At 44.7% G+C, this 15,312-nt stretch overlaps 1 protein-coding gene across 4 annotated transcripts in view; it reads left to right on the plus strand.

Moving 5' to 3' along the window:
* Positions 1-15,312, plus strand: part of LEF1 (lymphoid enhancer binding factor 1) — a 230,279-nt gene that overhangs the window by 17,292 nt on the left and 197,675 nt on the right. For all 4 annotated transcript variants that reach the window (XM_029596716.1, XM_029596707.1, XM_029596730.1 and 1 more), the window contains exon 3: positions 3,213-3,349. In XM_029596716.1, coding sequence (XP_029452576.1) covers positions 3,213-3,349 — 137 coding nt within the window. The remainder of the gene's footprint in view (positions 1-3,212; positions 3,350-15,312) is intronic.

The following is a 15,312-nucleotide window of genomic DNA, read 5'->3' on the forward strand; positions in this document are numbered from 1 at the left end:
AGCAGTGATATAACTGAATTAGGCCTCTAGGAAGACTGGGGGGGGGCGGGGGGCGCAGGGGGCCTGCATGGAGGGACCATGGATAAATAGGATATTTTCTTTCTCCTTCTCTGGTACCAGTTCTGGCTCAGTCTCAGAACAGAGTATGGGTGCAGTGGGGACCCCCACTCCTCTGGGAGAATCATTTTATTCTGAAGCAGAAATGACCCAGAACTCTTATGTGGCAACGTGGAAGGATACTTTGCTGATAGAAATATAATAAAACACAGTATACACTGTTACATAGTTCTGCGTAGGTGAGCGTGCTGGTATGACCAACACAGTAGCACAGAGAAAGAAGAAGACTTGGATGCACTAGTGCAAGCTACTTAAACGTTCCTCTCTAGATGCCCTTGCAGATGAACCCCTTCCCTTACAGAGTCAGGGGACACAGCCGGGGAAGGTTTACTCCTTGTGGTGTGGGCTGGAGGATGACCTTCTGCCGTCATTCCTCCAACAAAACCCCAGCTTCAGTGAGCATGGAGAGGGCAGATTCTAACCTGGAAGGGGCCTGCTAGCAGAGATGGAGGCCATCACTCTTAACAGGTTTTGGCCATGTCTGGAAGGGTATGGAGTGATCGGAAAAGAGTGGGGACGTCACTTTAAACGATGTGGGGAAAGGGAGTTGGATCATTTGTGGGAACTCCTATGCATGTCTAGCCAACTGCCCGAAAATCAAGTGGGCCATTTTGATCTTAATCTACTGACATTCAGATACTAGGAAGCCAATATTCAGCCACTATGCAGTTCAACAAGTTAGCCGGGTAAACTTATCCGCCTAACTTGACGGAGATATTCAGCGGTGCAGCTGCACTTCTGAATATATTCGGCTATCTTATAGTTATCCAGATAAGTTTATCCAGCTAACTGTAGGACAGCCAAATAGCAGTCCAAAACTTACCTGGCTAACTAAGCCAGATAAGGCTGAATATCGGCACTTATCCAGCTAACAGGCCGATACAGTACAGTGCGCTCCGTTGGAGCGCACTGTTAACCCCCCCACTGGACGTGCATTTTCCCTTACCCCTTATTCAGTAAGGGGCCGAAAACGTGCGTCCAATCTGCCGAACCTAATAGCGCCCGCAACATGCAAATGCATGTTGATGGCCCTATTAGGTATTCCCCCGCGATTCAGAAAGCAAAATGTGCAGCCAAGCCCCACATTTTACTTTCAGAAATTAGCGCCTACAGAAAAAGCAGTAAAAAACTGCTTTTTCTGTGCACCCTCCGACTTAATAGCATGGCGATGTTAAGTCGGAGGTCCCGAAACTTTCCAAAAGTGAAAAAAAAAAAAAAAAATAAATTTTGAAGTCGGCCCGCGGCTGTCGGGTCGAAAACCGGACGCTCAATTTTGCTGGCGTCTGGTTTTCGAGCCCGTGGCTGTCAGTGGGCTCGGAAACAAATGCCGGCAAAATTGAGCGTCGGCTGTCAAACCTGCTGACAGCCGCCACTCCGGTTCAAAAGGAGGCACTAGGGACGCGCTAGTGTCCCTAGCGCCTCCTTTTGCCCGTTTTTACCGCCGGGCCTCATTTAAATACAAAATTGCGCGCACAGGAGAGTGGCCGCAGACTTTACTGAATCGGCCCGTAAGTTAGCTGGATAAGTAGCTCTATCTCTATCCTGCCCTTCACTTATCCATATTCAATAATGTATAGTGACATATATATTGGTCTCAATCTTTATTTGGTGAAAATTTCATAAAACAAGATCCCAGAAATATTTTTTCACATTACCCCAAACAATTACCATTTAAAAATACCCATAGTATCTCACACATATAGTCATACTCATTCACATCACATTCATTCTACATACCACTCACACATATCTTACTATCACTTATTTTTAAAAAACTTTGATAATTTGAATTAAACACAGATGTAAACCTTTTCACATAATCAACTTTTTTGAATACAATCTGTTTATAAGCAGAGAAAATTCTATTGCACAAATCTTTCTTCGTTCCAAGAACGCCAATCCTCTAATCGTTCTTCATCTTCTCAACATGTTTCGCCTTCCCACAGGCTTCTTCAGGAGAACTTCTGAGGAATCTCCTACTACTCATATATCCTCAACATATATCCAAAGGGTTTTTCATCTGAACGTCCCAAAAAACTTTTTCTCAGAAGTACAACCAGATATCCCCGACTCTTATTTCATAGCGTCTTCCATAATCAAATTTGTAGAACACCTCATCTCACACACTATGAACCTTTTCAATTTTTGGCGAAAACGCCACCTCCATAGCTCAAAGAAACACCGCCATCGAATGAATCAGCGGAAGTCAGGTACTTCACTTATCCAGCCTGGTTAGCCAGATAAACAGCTAGCTAAATGATTCACTAGGTGTGGCTGAATATTCAGATAGTGCCAATTGGCTGGTTGGAAAAGTCGGAACTAAACTGGCTAAGTGGTGATGAATATTGTCCTCTAGTACTGTGTTTTGTGCTTCCCAGAATGCATTGGAGTAACCTGCACGGAGCGGTGGTTAAAACCCTAAGCAGGATTGGGCAGACTTATATGGAACATTTTGGACTTTATCTGCCATTGTTTACTAAGTTACTGCATGTCACTATCTTGGTGCTCTCTGGCCCACTTCCTGGGGACTGTAAAAGAGGATTTAAAGAGTTGGTCCTGGGGCAGTTTTACTGGCACGCTCCTCCTACAGGGAATAAGGCTAATTATACCACATTGAAGGCTTTGACTAAGGCCATTTAAGCTGTTGCATGAGGATATGCTAGCTTGGTTTGTTTACCTCTTCATCCTGGATATTCTAAACTAGTTTAGCTAAACTGGTCTTGGTAATTGCTCATGAGAACAGTTATTCAGTATGGCTGGGGGCTCCATTAGTAAGCGTGTGCACTGTGAATGAAGGCTGTGGAGGTAATTTTCAAAGAAGTTACATGTATAAATGTAACACACTTTCGTAGCAATTTTCAAAAGTCCATTTATGCACTTAAAGTGCACTTACACACACAGAATCTATTTACAATTCAATGGTATATATTGGAGCAATTTTCAAAAGACCACATATGGTTAAAGTGCATTTACACATGTGAAACTCAGTTTTAAATATGTAAATCCTTTTGAAAATTCCCCGCTATGTATATGATAGGAGAAACTGATATGAAAGGAGCAAGAAAATTTAACGTTTAATTTTGTTTCCTTAAAAGCTGGAAAGCATCCAGATGGTGGTTTATACAGCAAGGGCCCTTCATACTCTGGTTATCCAGGGTACATCATGATGCCGAATATGAATAACGACCCATACATGTCAAATGGATCCTTGTCTCCACCCATCCCAAGAACAGTGAGTATGGTGGTTTATTGATCAGTTCTCTCTCTTGGATTGTCTTGCATTTCTCATACAAGTTACAACCAAGTGTGAAAAGTCTCAAGTCCTGTATACCTTCAACTGGTTAATTGTGCTCAGTGGTGAGCAAGTGATGTGATGAGCACTTATCCACTGGAAAAGCAGCTGCTGTTACATGTGTGGCCAGGCAGAGAGGAGACAGACACAGGCCGCTGGGCAACTTTCTTCAGGTACTGATTCAGTACAGAGATTATGGAACAGGGACTTGGTAGAATCATGCTAGAAGCTGTATCCGTGCTGGTTAGTTCGTGTGCAGAGCTCTAGCAAGTCGTTCTCCTACGAGCACATGTCAGATGGCTAGGCTGACTATGAGAGATTTTTCATTTCCATGAGGAACCCATCATAGCTTTAGAGTGTGCATTAGCTTTTTGTAGATTAGGATTCTGCAGTTTACGTAGTGTGCATTTGTTATCCTCATGGACTGGTTCTTGTAAAATGCTGGAAATAGTAAAATGGTCTTCTAGAGTTTGGGGAATCCCCTAAGCCATCGTTGTGGTTTAGTTTGCCATCAGAACAAGAGGACATATTTGAACACAGTATTTGATGTTCTGTGTATTGGGACACCAAAGTAAAATTGTTGACAAGGATATCTGCTGTGTGGGAGCACAGGGACTTGGGGACTTGTGGTTATCTCTGGTCAGAATCCCCAGGGTAGGTGGGTGAATAGAGGAGAAGCAATATAATGTTTCATTGATGCACACTCTTGAACTGGTTTAATTTCTCCTATAAAACAAGTAGAGCAGCATCCGCCCAGTGATCCCTCGTGATTCTGATGTCATGGAGTCCTGTGCAGTCGTTTCATACAGAGATCACTTGTTTTGGAGGTTTAGAAGTACAAGGTAGGGGCACGGCCTGGCTGAAGTTATCAAGAGCTGGAATTCTTGTTGCCCAGACAAATCCAAACTTCAAGTCTAGACCTTTCTGCCTGGAAGAGCATAGGTAGAGGCCCAGTCAGGGTAGCATTGTGCTAGATTAGGGGGGAAAATAGGCATGAGTAGATGAGAAATTATATTTATGCAGACACTGAGAACATTGTAATGAAAATTTACCTCTCAAGAGCCAACATTTCAGAAGAAACCCATAATCTTCTGTATGTTACACAGTTTTCAGAGGTACATATGGTAAATAGTCTTCACATGTCAATTTAAGCATTGTGTATTAAGGGATTTTTATACATTTTGCTCTTTTTTTTTTTTTTCTTACAGTTCCCCACTTTCCCTGTTTATAATGTGACACCCATCACACATTATTTGATTCATTTAAAGTGTGTGGTGTCATTTCTGACTTCGTAGCCAGTATGGCCCATTTGGATCTTCAGACATGGAGAAGAACTGCTTAAAAATTAAGATTAAAAAAAAAAAAATTCCCACCTTGGTCAGGTTTGTGCTCGATGTTGGGAGGATAACACAACCTGCTGTTAAACAGTACATATAGCAAGGAAGGTGGGCAGCTCTGGTCAGAAATCGTTCTGGTCTCAGGGTTCCTGCTAGGAGGCCATATCAGTGCAGAGGGGAACAGGGCTCTGCTGTGCCAGGACACCCTTATTATCCAGACTGGTCCATTTTTTTTTTTTTAACATTCTTTCTTTCCCCTTCAAGGATGGGCAAATCAGCTTAGTCCATGTCCTTCAAAATGTTGACTCATTTATTAAACTTAAATGTGTTGAACCCGGACTTTTTTTTTTTAATGAAATCCAGATTCACTCACATCTGCAAATATTGTGGTAATGACAGAGTAAGTGATCAAGGCTTGGGGTATGCTTATTGGACTCAATCTGCGTACGATTATCCCACTCGGTAGCTGATGCTGATGAAGCCTTACAGGGTGAATGCATAGCATAAGGGGATGTAGTGCACCGTGCATTTATCCTGTATATTGCAGGCACCTCATTGTGAGCGACTGGGGACGGGTGGGGGTGGGGGGGGGATAAATTGAAATGTGTGTTTATGGACCAGGGACAACAAGATGTTCATTGCAGCACTAACGGGGGTCTACTTTTTGGAACATGCATGTGTCTGCAGGTATACGTAGAGCCCAAAATACAAAACAAAACAAAAAAACTCAACAAAACAAACCCTGTCAGAATCTTCTTGGATCCCCTGACATGTCCTGAAAACGGGGTGTGAATATGATGTAAAATAAAAAAAAATGATTAGGGATCTTATAAGTAGGCTAAAAATGATCTCCAGTCTCTCTCTGTCTCTCCTTTTAATATATTTTAAAAGCAGGTTATTTTCTTGGTGCCACAATCATGACAGCCTTAGGAGATTCAAATAACTATACCAACACTTATCCATGTATACACATCATTTCAAGACGCTGTTCCCAGACAACTTATATATCTTTATATCAAGACCATCAGCTGAGTCCAAATAGCGCAAGCTTAAATGATGAGGCCTAGTATGATGGTCATGATATAAAGATATATAAGTTGTCTGGGAACGGCGTCTTGAAATGATGTGTATACGTGGATAAGTGTTGGTATAGTTATTTGAATGTTTGGTGACCAATATATTCCTCTATAAAATTCTTAGTTCACCTCCTGTTATATTATAAGCCTTAGGAGATTGTCATGGGCATGTGGAGTAAAATAACACCATTTCTTGGTGCGTGCCAGGGCTCAAATTACAGAAGAAAAGTCACATTTTCTCCTAAGGATATCTATGTTTTGGTGTACTTGGATGATAAAATTATTTCTGTCTATTGAAGACAGGTCATCCACCAAAACTAGCCAAACTTTTCACCTCAAAAAGCTGACTGCATCTTTTAATTGTAAAGCGAAAAATGAAAACAAAACTTGTGAAGTGTGTTGGAATTCCGTTTGGATGAAAGGCCCCTGTCAAATGTTTGTTTCTGAACTCACTGAATGCATTCCTGGATGTGCTGAGCTCCCAGCTGACACTTGGAACTGGTTGTTTGGTGGGATCTGGCCTGTTTCCACTGCATGGCTTCCAGCAGACAGTCTTATATAAGGGTACAGGATGTGAAGCACAATAGAGCATGTGAGGGCCGATTAAGGATCTAGGACCCTGGAATGCTGAGCTGAAACCGATGACTGCAGCTTTTGTTCCTGGGTTGTTATCTGCCATATGGTGGTTATTTAAACACTCTCTGACATCAGGAAAGGTTAGCAGGTCGCATGCTGTGCCACACAAGGGCCTGTTCTGCTAACATCTTGTTTGGGGGGGTGGTTTTCCTTCTGTACTCCAGCCTCTGCTTTTATAGCCCTGCAAAAGTAGGAGGGATTGGGGCTGGGAGAGCGTGTGGGAGGAATATACCGTGCACATAGTGAAGTGTTCAAAAGCGAAGGGTGATTTATATATTAGAGTTTACATTTTTTAAATAACCGTTTCAGCACACGTGGGTTTTTGTTCATTGGTAGGTTAAATCCTTCAGTAGTTTGCAGCTAAAAAATAAAAAAAAAAAACCTCTAAGAATTTTTACAGTGTACTTTCTTTCTTATAATCTTGTGTGTATTGTAAGTGTGTGTGGATGGGACAGTGAGACACCTATAACATTACATGAATATTTTGGAGGCCTGGTGCAGAAAATGCGCCATTCTAATGAGAAACAGTCGGATGCTTTGAATGCTTAATATGAAGTAGTTTATAAAATCCACCACAAGGTATAGATTGGTTTACAATTTGCATAGCTGTAGAGAACTGAAAAATCCCTTAGTAGTATGTAGCGAAGTAAGTAAATAAATATAACTTTGAAGCTAACCCCCGTCACAGTGGATTCTGAGATCAACTATCAATGTATTTAATTGCATTACATACAAGCTTGCTAGTGTAACATTTGCTTGGAGGGTGCGAGGGGGGGAGGGGGGCAGTCCACCACAGGTGACAGCTAGGAGGAAGGTGCCATCGGGAGGGTTGAGCAGAACAGATGCGACCCACTGTGCACACTTGCATTGCACTTACACGGGGCGGATTGGGCATTCCCTGGTGGGCCAGTTGCTCTGATCACCTCTCCTCAGCTCCTGCTCTGCCACGTCCCCTTCTACCAGTGGCTGAAAAAAAAGGTACAGCTGGGCCCCAGCACATCGCCATCTGAAAAGAGGCCCAGCGGGGTCACAGGCACTTCCCCTCACACCTGTGACTAAAGAAGAGGCCCAGGTGCGTTGCCGGCGCCAACCCTCCAACACGCGGCAGACGAAAAGTCACAGCGGGTTGTCAGCACCAACCCTCCCACCCGTGGCTGTAAAAAAAGAGGCCCAGTGGTGCCCCTGACACTTTCCCTCCTTCCCATGGCCGAATTGAAGAATCAGTGGGGTCACTGGCTCCAACCCTCCTGCAGCTGAAGGAAAGGCCCAGCAGGGCTGAAGTGGTGGCTTAGCGGGGCTGAAACACATCTCTACCACAAGTTGCTAAATACATAGGACCAGCAAGGCCGCCAGCACTTCTGCTCCTGTCTGCAGAGATATACTGGAACTGGCACCACCCTCCCATTAGATGCTAAATACAAAGGCCCAGTGGAGCCCCAGCACATCCCTTGGTACCTACAGCAGGAGGCCTGGTTTGTGAGTGTTATAGTGACAGAGCCATTGAGTGTGTATGTGTTTTGTGTATGAGGAGGAGAGAGCCAGTGAGTGAGTGTGTGTATGAGGAGGAGAGAGAGCCAGTGAGTGAGTGTGTGTATGAGGAGGAGAGAGCCAGTGAGTGACTGTGTGTGTATGAGGGGGAGAGAGCCAGTGAGTGAGTGTGTGTATGAAGGGGAGAGAGGGGGAGAGAGAGCCAGTGAGTGAGTGTGTGTGTATGAGGGGGAGAGAGCCAGTGAGTGAGTGTGTGTATGAGGGGGAGAGAGCCAGTGAGTGAGTGAGTGAGTGTGTGTATGAGGGGGAGAGAGAGCCAGTGAGTGAGTGTGTGTATGAGAGAGTGGTGGGATGAAAAAGAATGGGGATTTGTATGGAAGAGTAGGGATGCACAGGATGGGGTGCTGCAGGGACAGAGCAGGGGCTCAGATTTGGGAAGTTGGGGGAAGAATGGAGATTTGGTAGAGAGTTGGGATTTAAGAGAGCTGAGATTTCAAGATTGGGGGGATGGGACGAACAGGTAGTCAGATTGGTTGGGAGAATGGGAACTTGGAAATAGAATGGGGGTCCGAGGACTCTGAGACTGAGATTTGTGGGGGTTAATGGGGACAGGAGTTGGGTGGTATGAGAGGAGGGTATTAGATGGGCTGGGGCATGAGTGAGGGTGTGGAAGAGCATGGGAATGGGTCTGGTAGACATTTAAAGTGATGTAATAGGCTAGGCAGGGGATAAGAGACAGAAGGGAACTGGGATCAGGAGATGGGATGAGCTAGGGCTGTGAGAAGATTAAAGGCAGAAGAAAATAGTTGAGGACTAGAACAGAGGTATGGAAATGAGACTAGGGAGTTAGGGGAATAGGAGGCTAGGGAAGGAGTGGGAGTGGAGGATGAGCTGGGAAGATGAGAGTGGGAGATGGAGATTTTTTTTAGGAAGGTAAGAGGTATGAAAAAAAAGAAACATAGGGAGAAGGATAGTGAAATCTAGCTATGAGTGGATAGTGAAAGATCAATGACTAAGATGTAGGAAAGGAAGAGAAGAGGCAAGAGCAGAAAATTAAAATGGAAATGAGAATCCTAGAAAAGGAGGTAGGAGAAGACAAATGAGAAAAGCAGACCAACAGGATTAGAAAAATAAATGTCCAGACAACAAAGGTAGAGAATTTTTAGTTTAATGATTGGAACATGTCACCTTAGAAAACATGTATATGTATTTTGTTCAATATAGGAGGAAATGCATTTGTTTCAATTCTGCAGTGTTGCACTGGATGCATTCTGGTTTCACAGGGTTTCCAGCTGATTTTTTTGTCTGCATGTTTTTTATTTGTGCTCCCTTATTCTGTATTTAGTGAGGGCATGACAGAGATGATGTCTTCTGCTAGCTTGTAGTTTCTGTGTAGGGATTTTGTAGCACTCCGGCTGCTTCTTTTTTTTCCCAGTAAGAGGTGTATCGGTGTTCTAGGGCCTGGTGTAACTTTTCAATGCTGTCCTTTCACAGGATGGGTTGCTGCTGTTTGGTTCCTGGGAGCTTGTACTATTATGGTACGGCAGTTTTGCTACAAAAGATCTGATTGCCTTTTCGGCAGGGTTTTGTGTTGCAACGCAATATACCGTTAATGGAGGATGTTTGTGATGTTGTTAATATGATTGACCAATAAAAAGAGGAAGGACATAAAAGGTTCAAGCAATGTCCATAAAGTTCAAAGTTTTATTATATTCAAGGCAAGCAAAATGTTCAAAATGTCAGCATCAAGCCAAAACATTCAGGTCAGTGATTTCATGGTCCCCGACAGAGGTCATGTTTCGAAATGATTGCATCGGGAGTGAGGCTAACAAAACAGTAAAAATTTGAAATCAGAAAAATTAATTACAAAACAAAGACATGTACATCTGGAGATACATGAATATATATATATTAGACAGGATACTCAAGTCAATATAAAGAGAATATTGCATAAAGTGGTCCATAATCAAATATGTCTATGCATGATAAAATGTTTATATTAATGAGTATTCGAGAAAAAACTTGTTTTAGAAGAATGTTTCTATGATTGTTTCAGAGATTGTTTCTAAAGGCACCCATAGGCATAAAAGGAAGGCTCAAATGTTGTGCATAATGGGCCGGATTTTAATACCTACGCGTGGGCGTACTTTTGTGTGCGCAACCCAGTGCGCACAAATGTACGCCCGATTTTATAACATGTGCATGTTATAAAATCCAGGGTCGGCGCACGCAAGGGAGTGCACAGTAGTGCACCTTGCGCGCGCTGAGCCCTTCGGGAACCCAGCTGGCTTTCCACGTTCCCTCCGAGGCCGCTCCGAAATTGGAGCGACCTCTGAGGGAACTTTCCTTCTACCCTCCCTAACCTTTATTTTATAAGTTGTGCCTGCCTCTGGGCAGGCGTAGGTTGCGCACGCCGGCCGATGGCCAGCCCGCGATCCCAGGCACAACGGCAAATGGCTGCTGTGCCTGGAGGCTCCGGCCCCCGCCCCTGGAGCACCCCACCCCTTTTTTCAAGCCCTGGGACTTAGACGCGCCGCCGGGCCTTTTGAAAATAGGCTCGGCACGCATAACTCCCCCTACGCGCGTAAATCCTCCCGAATTTACGCGCATAGGGCTTTGAAAATCTGCCCCAATCTGTAGCAATGCAAAAGTAGCTTTAAAAGTTCAGAATTACCTACAGGTGAGAGAGTACGCATATAAGATATGGGAAAAGTAGCGGTCTGAGCATTGAATCTGAAATATATATAAAATAAATGAAGGAATATTGAGCACATGAGAAATAGAAAGGAAATGTGATGAAAAATGAAAATCAAAACAACTTACCCCCAAAAGAAAAGAAGAAAATCCAGAAAAGTTTCTGAAACAGGCTATTGGATAAGGGCTTGGCTCTAGTGAAAGAATCCCCCAATTTTATTATTTTTTTTTTTTATTCTTTAAAAGTATATAAATACAGTCGAGCAGGAAGGTGAAAAACCAACTCTCACTGGCGCAAAGATGCCGGTCAAAGGACCAGTGTGAAAGAGAGAGGGCAAGAGACGACAGATTAAGCAAGTATGAAAGTGAAAAATACATATCAAGAATTAAGCCGAATGATACAAACCCAAAGAGGGTACGAAACTGGATAATCATCTGTGCAAAGTCGCCGGTCAGAGAGGCGAAGAGGTGCGGTAGACAAAGAATTGCCGGATGGAAGTCAGCACAGAAGAAAAGCTGATTAAGAAAAATAAATATCAAAAAGGTTAAAGTTAAAGATATGAGGAAGGGCTGGATATAAAGATATTTCTTACCGGAACAGTTCCTTTCAAATTTTAATTAGGGATTTAGCAAGTCTAAGAGAGAGAGAGAGAGAGAAAATTGTCAGGGACAAAAGGCGCGATAAACAGAAATAAAAGACAAGATTCCGGCGGCTGGAACGCATAGAAGTTCATAACTTACTTCAGTTTGTAGACAGGCAGGGAAGCGCTGACAAAGCTTGCAAGAATTCAGGCGCACAAAAGGACATGTTTTATACGTACAGCAAACGTAGGTCACGTGATGATTGACAGGAGCTGTCAAACATTCCAAAGGACCGCCCGAAAGACTGACGTGAGGCTGCGTAATCCTTTCAGAGAGGCAACCAGCTATACGAATGAAATTAAAAGGAGGCTCGAATGCAAAAACACTGAGCTCCCGTTTTCCGCACAGATTTATTGCATCGGCCCCCAAAATGGGTCTCCAGGAAAGTTACCGGGCCCTGCAGCAATTAGTTGGGGGCGGGGTTTGATAACAGCAAGCAGTGAGCACGGGGTCTGAGTGGGCTCCTGTTCACAGGCCCCTGCACAGAATTCAGGAGAGCATGGAAGGGTCTAAGAGTGGGCGCTGGTTCACCCCCACTGTTACTGGGCTCAGCAGCTTCCCTGTACTTCAGGGGCTGTGGGGTCCATGGGAAGGTTCGGGGGATAGGCTTGGCAGCCCATCGTGGGCCAGAGGAAAGGAAGTATTGGTCCATTGGGAACACTAGACCAGCCAGCATGTCCACATACTATATTTTTTGTTAAATAGTAGGGGCCTTAGCCTCCTGCCCCCATGCTATCCGTGGTGTGGGAGAGAAAAGGTTGACTTGTGCTGCGAGTAGCAATTCAAAGAATTCCTTCAAACACTTTGCAAACCCAAATTTATTCTTATTAATCATTTATATTACTCCTGGGGCAATTCTGCGCACAAAAACTTAGAATTCTGCAAACTTTATATTAGTCAAAATAACACAATTTACATGACAGTCTTTAAATAATTACATTTTAAATTAGTACAGAAAAAAAGTTATTACTTAAAGATGCAGAATTTAAAATAGTTTGAGCAGAATTTCCCTTGAAATTCACTGTAAGAGTGTCCCTTCCACTCGCTCTTCGTACTCCTCTGGCCAATTTGCCCTCTCAGGCCCCAACTTCTCCACCTGCAGTAACTCTCTCCCTTCTACTTCTAGGCTCAACTCCTTCTACTCTATTGCCAGTCCCAGAGTTTGACCCCATTCTCAGAACTGCCCCTCACACAGGCTCCCTCTGTCCCTCCCTCTCTCACACACATGCTCCTTCTCTCTAGTACACATACACACCCCCTCGTACAGGCTCTCTCACTCTCTTGCACACACACACACACACACACATCCCCTCATACAGGGTCCTCTCTCTTGCATACACACCCACACAAGCTCCCTTTCTCTCTCATGCATCACCCTCACACAGGCTACCTATGTCTCTCTCTCACGCACTCCTTCACACAGGCTCTGTCTCACACATACACAATCACTTCACACAGACTAGCACCCTCCATACACATGATCCCTTTATCATACATACCAGCTCCCAATCTCTCTCACACATACACACTCCTTCACAATCTCCTCATATAGGCTCCCTCTCTCTGGTACCCACACTCAAGCCCCCCTCCACCTGGTCTCTCTCATGCCCCCCTGCTTACCCTCCCTGGACTATCTCACAACCCTCTGCTCTCTCACTCCCCCCGCTCCCTCCTCTCTCTCTCTCTCTCTCTCTCACACACACACACACACACATTCACTCTCACCGGGGCCTTCATCTTTGCCGCAAATTTGGCAATTCTGTGCAGGAGGGGAATTCTGTGCAGATTAACGCAGAATTTCCCCAGGACTAGATGTACAGAGCACTGTACAGAGACCCATAATGAATGGTCACTGTTCCTTGTAGCCATATTTTTTACAATTCTGCAGCAGAGTTGTGGCAGATTGTCATAACTTTACATGTATTGGCATATTAATTAATTTAGATTTTTATTTTAACATAAAAATAAAGCCTTTTTCTGACATTTCTATGTCCAGTTAATTTAAGGGGCTCTTTATTAGAGGAAAAAGGATCGTACTTATTGCTGCCAGAGGGGAAGGGGAAGGGATCTGGAGCAGGGTCCTCTCAGAAGAGGGAAATGAAGGGTTCTCAGGCAGGAGGGTTGAAGAGATAAGGGATGGAAGGGGATAGAGACCAATGAGGGAGGGGAGGGAAAGGGAATGAGAGGAGGGAAGAGAAGAAAAAAAGAAGATCTGGGGAGGGGTTCTGTGGTCAGGAGCGAGAGGAATTATCCACTCATACCATTCCTCCAGACATTAATTCTCTCACTCACACCCCACATCCCCTCCACTCCTCAGTCACACTCTCTTTAAATACACTCCTCCAGACTCCTCATTCACAGAGCATGGCGCCCCCAAACCCCTCATTCATTAACCTCACTGCATCCCTTCCGATCCCTTCACTCATTAAATCCCGCGTATCTCGGATCTCCCGATCCACTCTCTCCCATCCAATCACTCCTCTACATGCCTCCCTCCCCCCCACCCCCAAGAGAAAAAAGGTCCACCTAGGTTTTATTTCCTCTGCAGGGTGAGCTTTCAGTTGCTCTCTGCAGATCATCAATAAAGTTATTTTAAACCAAGGAAAAGGAAGCTGGACTCCACTGGAAACTGCGGCTGGTAAGGCAGCGATTCTCATCTGACCTACCCCGGGGGGAGGGGGCGCAGAAGGCACAGTCTACCAGTTTGTACAAGGATTCCCCGCACCCCTTTGCAGATTGTGTGGCTGTGTTTCCTCGCTGTTAAAAGCGCAGTCGGACCCATGTGGCAGTGGAAGAAGACGTAACAAAACTGCTGCTGTTCTCAGCCTCCGTGCCACCAGATTTACAGAGGGGGCTGGGGCTGGGACTGGAGGGGTTAATCGGCCGGTGGAAGGAAAGGGGGGAGGGGTTGTTAATGACATCACAGCTGCTCTCTTTTTTGCCCAATCCTCCTGTCTCCCGCAGCAATTCGGTGGGAACTGGCCAGTTCCGCAGGAGGACCTGGATTTTGCGGGCCCTTCCCATGGCTGCAGGTTCATGGTAGAACCAGGGGCCTCTCGTTGGAGCTTGCAGTCTAGTTTATTTATTTAGACAGACAAGACACTTCTCAGAAAACCCCCAAAAGGCTTTGAGTTAGACAGCAAAACCATGACTGAGAAGATTTAAAATAGGTGGTTGTAGGTGAGAATTAAATTGAGAATCCTCCAATAAGTTGTTGGGACTGTACGTATTCAATGGAGAAATTAGGTTATGTATGTATGTTACTGATCAGCCTATTCTTAATTAGCAGGCAAAAAATATCTACCCCAGTACTGTCCGAATAAATTGAGCAATGCACTCCCCACTCCAGACTAGCCCAGATTGAAAGTCTCTAGTATGAGCTGAAAGATTTAGAGGTAAATATTTAAAGTTGCCTGTCTGTGTCCTCTAGTATTCTTTTCTTTCTTCTTTACTCTATGTACTATTTTATCTTTCCTGCAGTTTATCCTTTCTTCCCTCTCTCAGCCCTCTTTCCTGTCATGCAGCCTCACCACCCAATATCTTCCACCACTCCCTGCAGTCCTCTTCTCTTGCTTCTCCCATCTTTATCCTGCCTGCCTCTTAACCCTCCCGCCCTCTCCCCACCTCCCCCAGTCTCACTTCATTAACCGCTCATCCCCTCCCCAGTTTTCACCTTTTCTGCCTCCTCCCATCCTGGCTCCTTCCACCTATCTCCTAGCGGCTGTCCCGGATTACCTTTCCTTCTCCCCCTCTCCCTATTCTCTCTCTTCCTCTCCCTCATCTTCTCTATCTCCCCTGAGCCAGTCCTCTTTCTATGGGGGGGGGGGTCATTCTCTCCCTCCAGCGCTCCTCCCCCTTCGGATTGATCTTTTTTCATCCTGAAGCCAATGAGGCCATCTCTGCTGGCTCAAGCAATTACACGAGAGCTGCTCTCTCTCTCTCTCTCCACCTGGGGGTAGTGCCTTCTTGCAGCATGACCTGTCTATTTGAAACATAGATGTTATTTCAGCATGTAAAGAATTGAATAAAC

This window comes from Rhinatrema bivittatum, chromosome 1 (assembly GCF_901001135.1).
Source record: "Rhinatrema bivittatum chromosome 1, aRhiBiv1.1, whole genome shotgun sequence".
NCBI classification, from domain to species: domain Eukaryota; kingdom Metazoa; phylum Chordata; class Amphibia; order Gymnophiona; family Rhinatrematidae; genus Rhinatrema; species Rhinatrema bivittatum.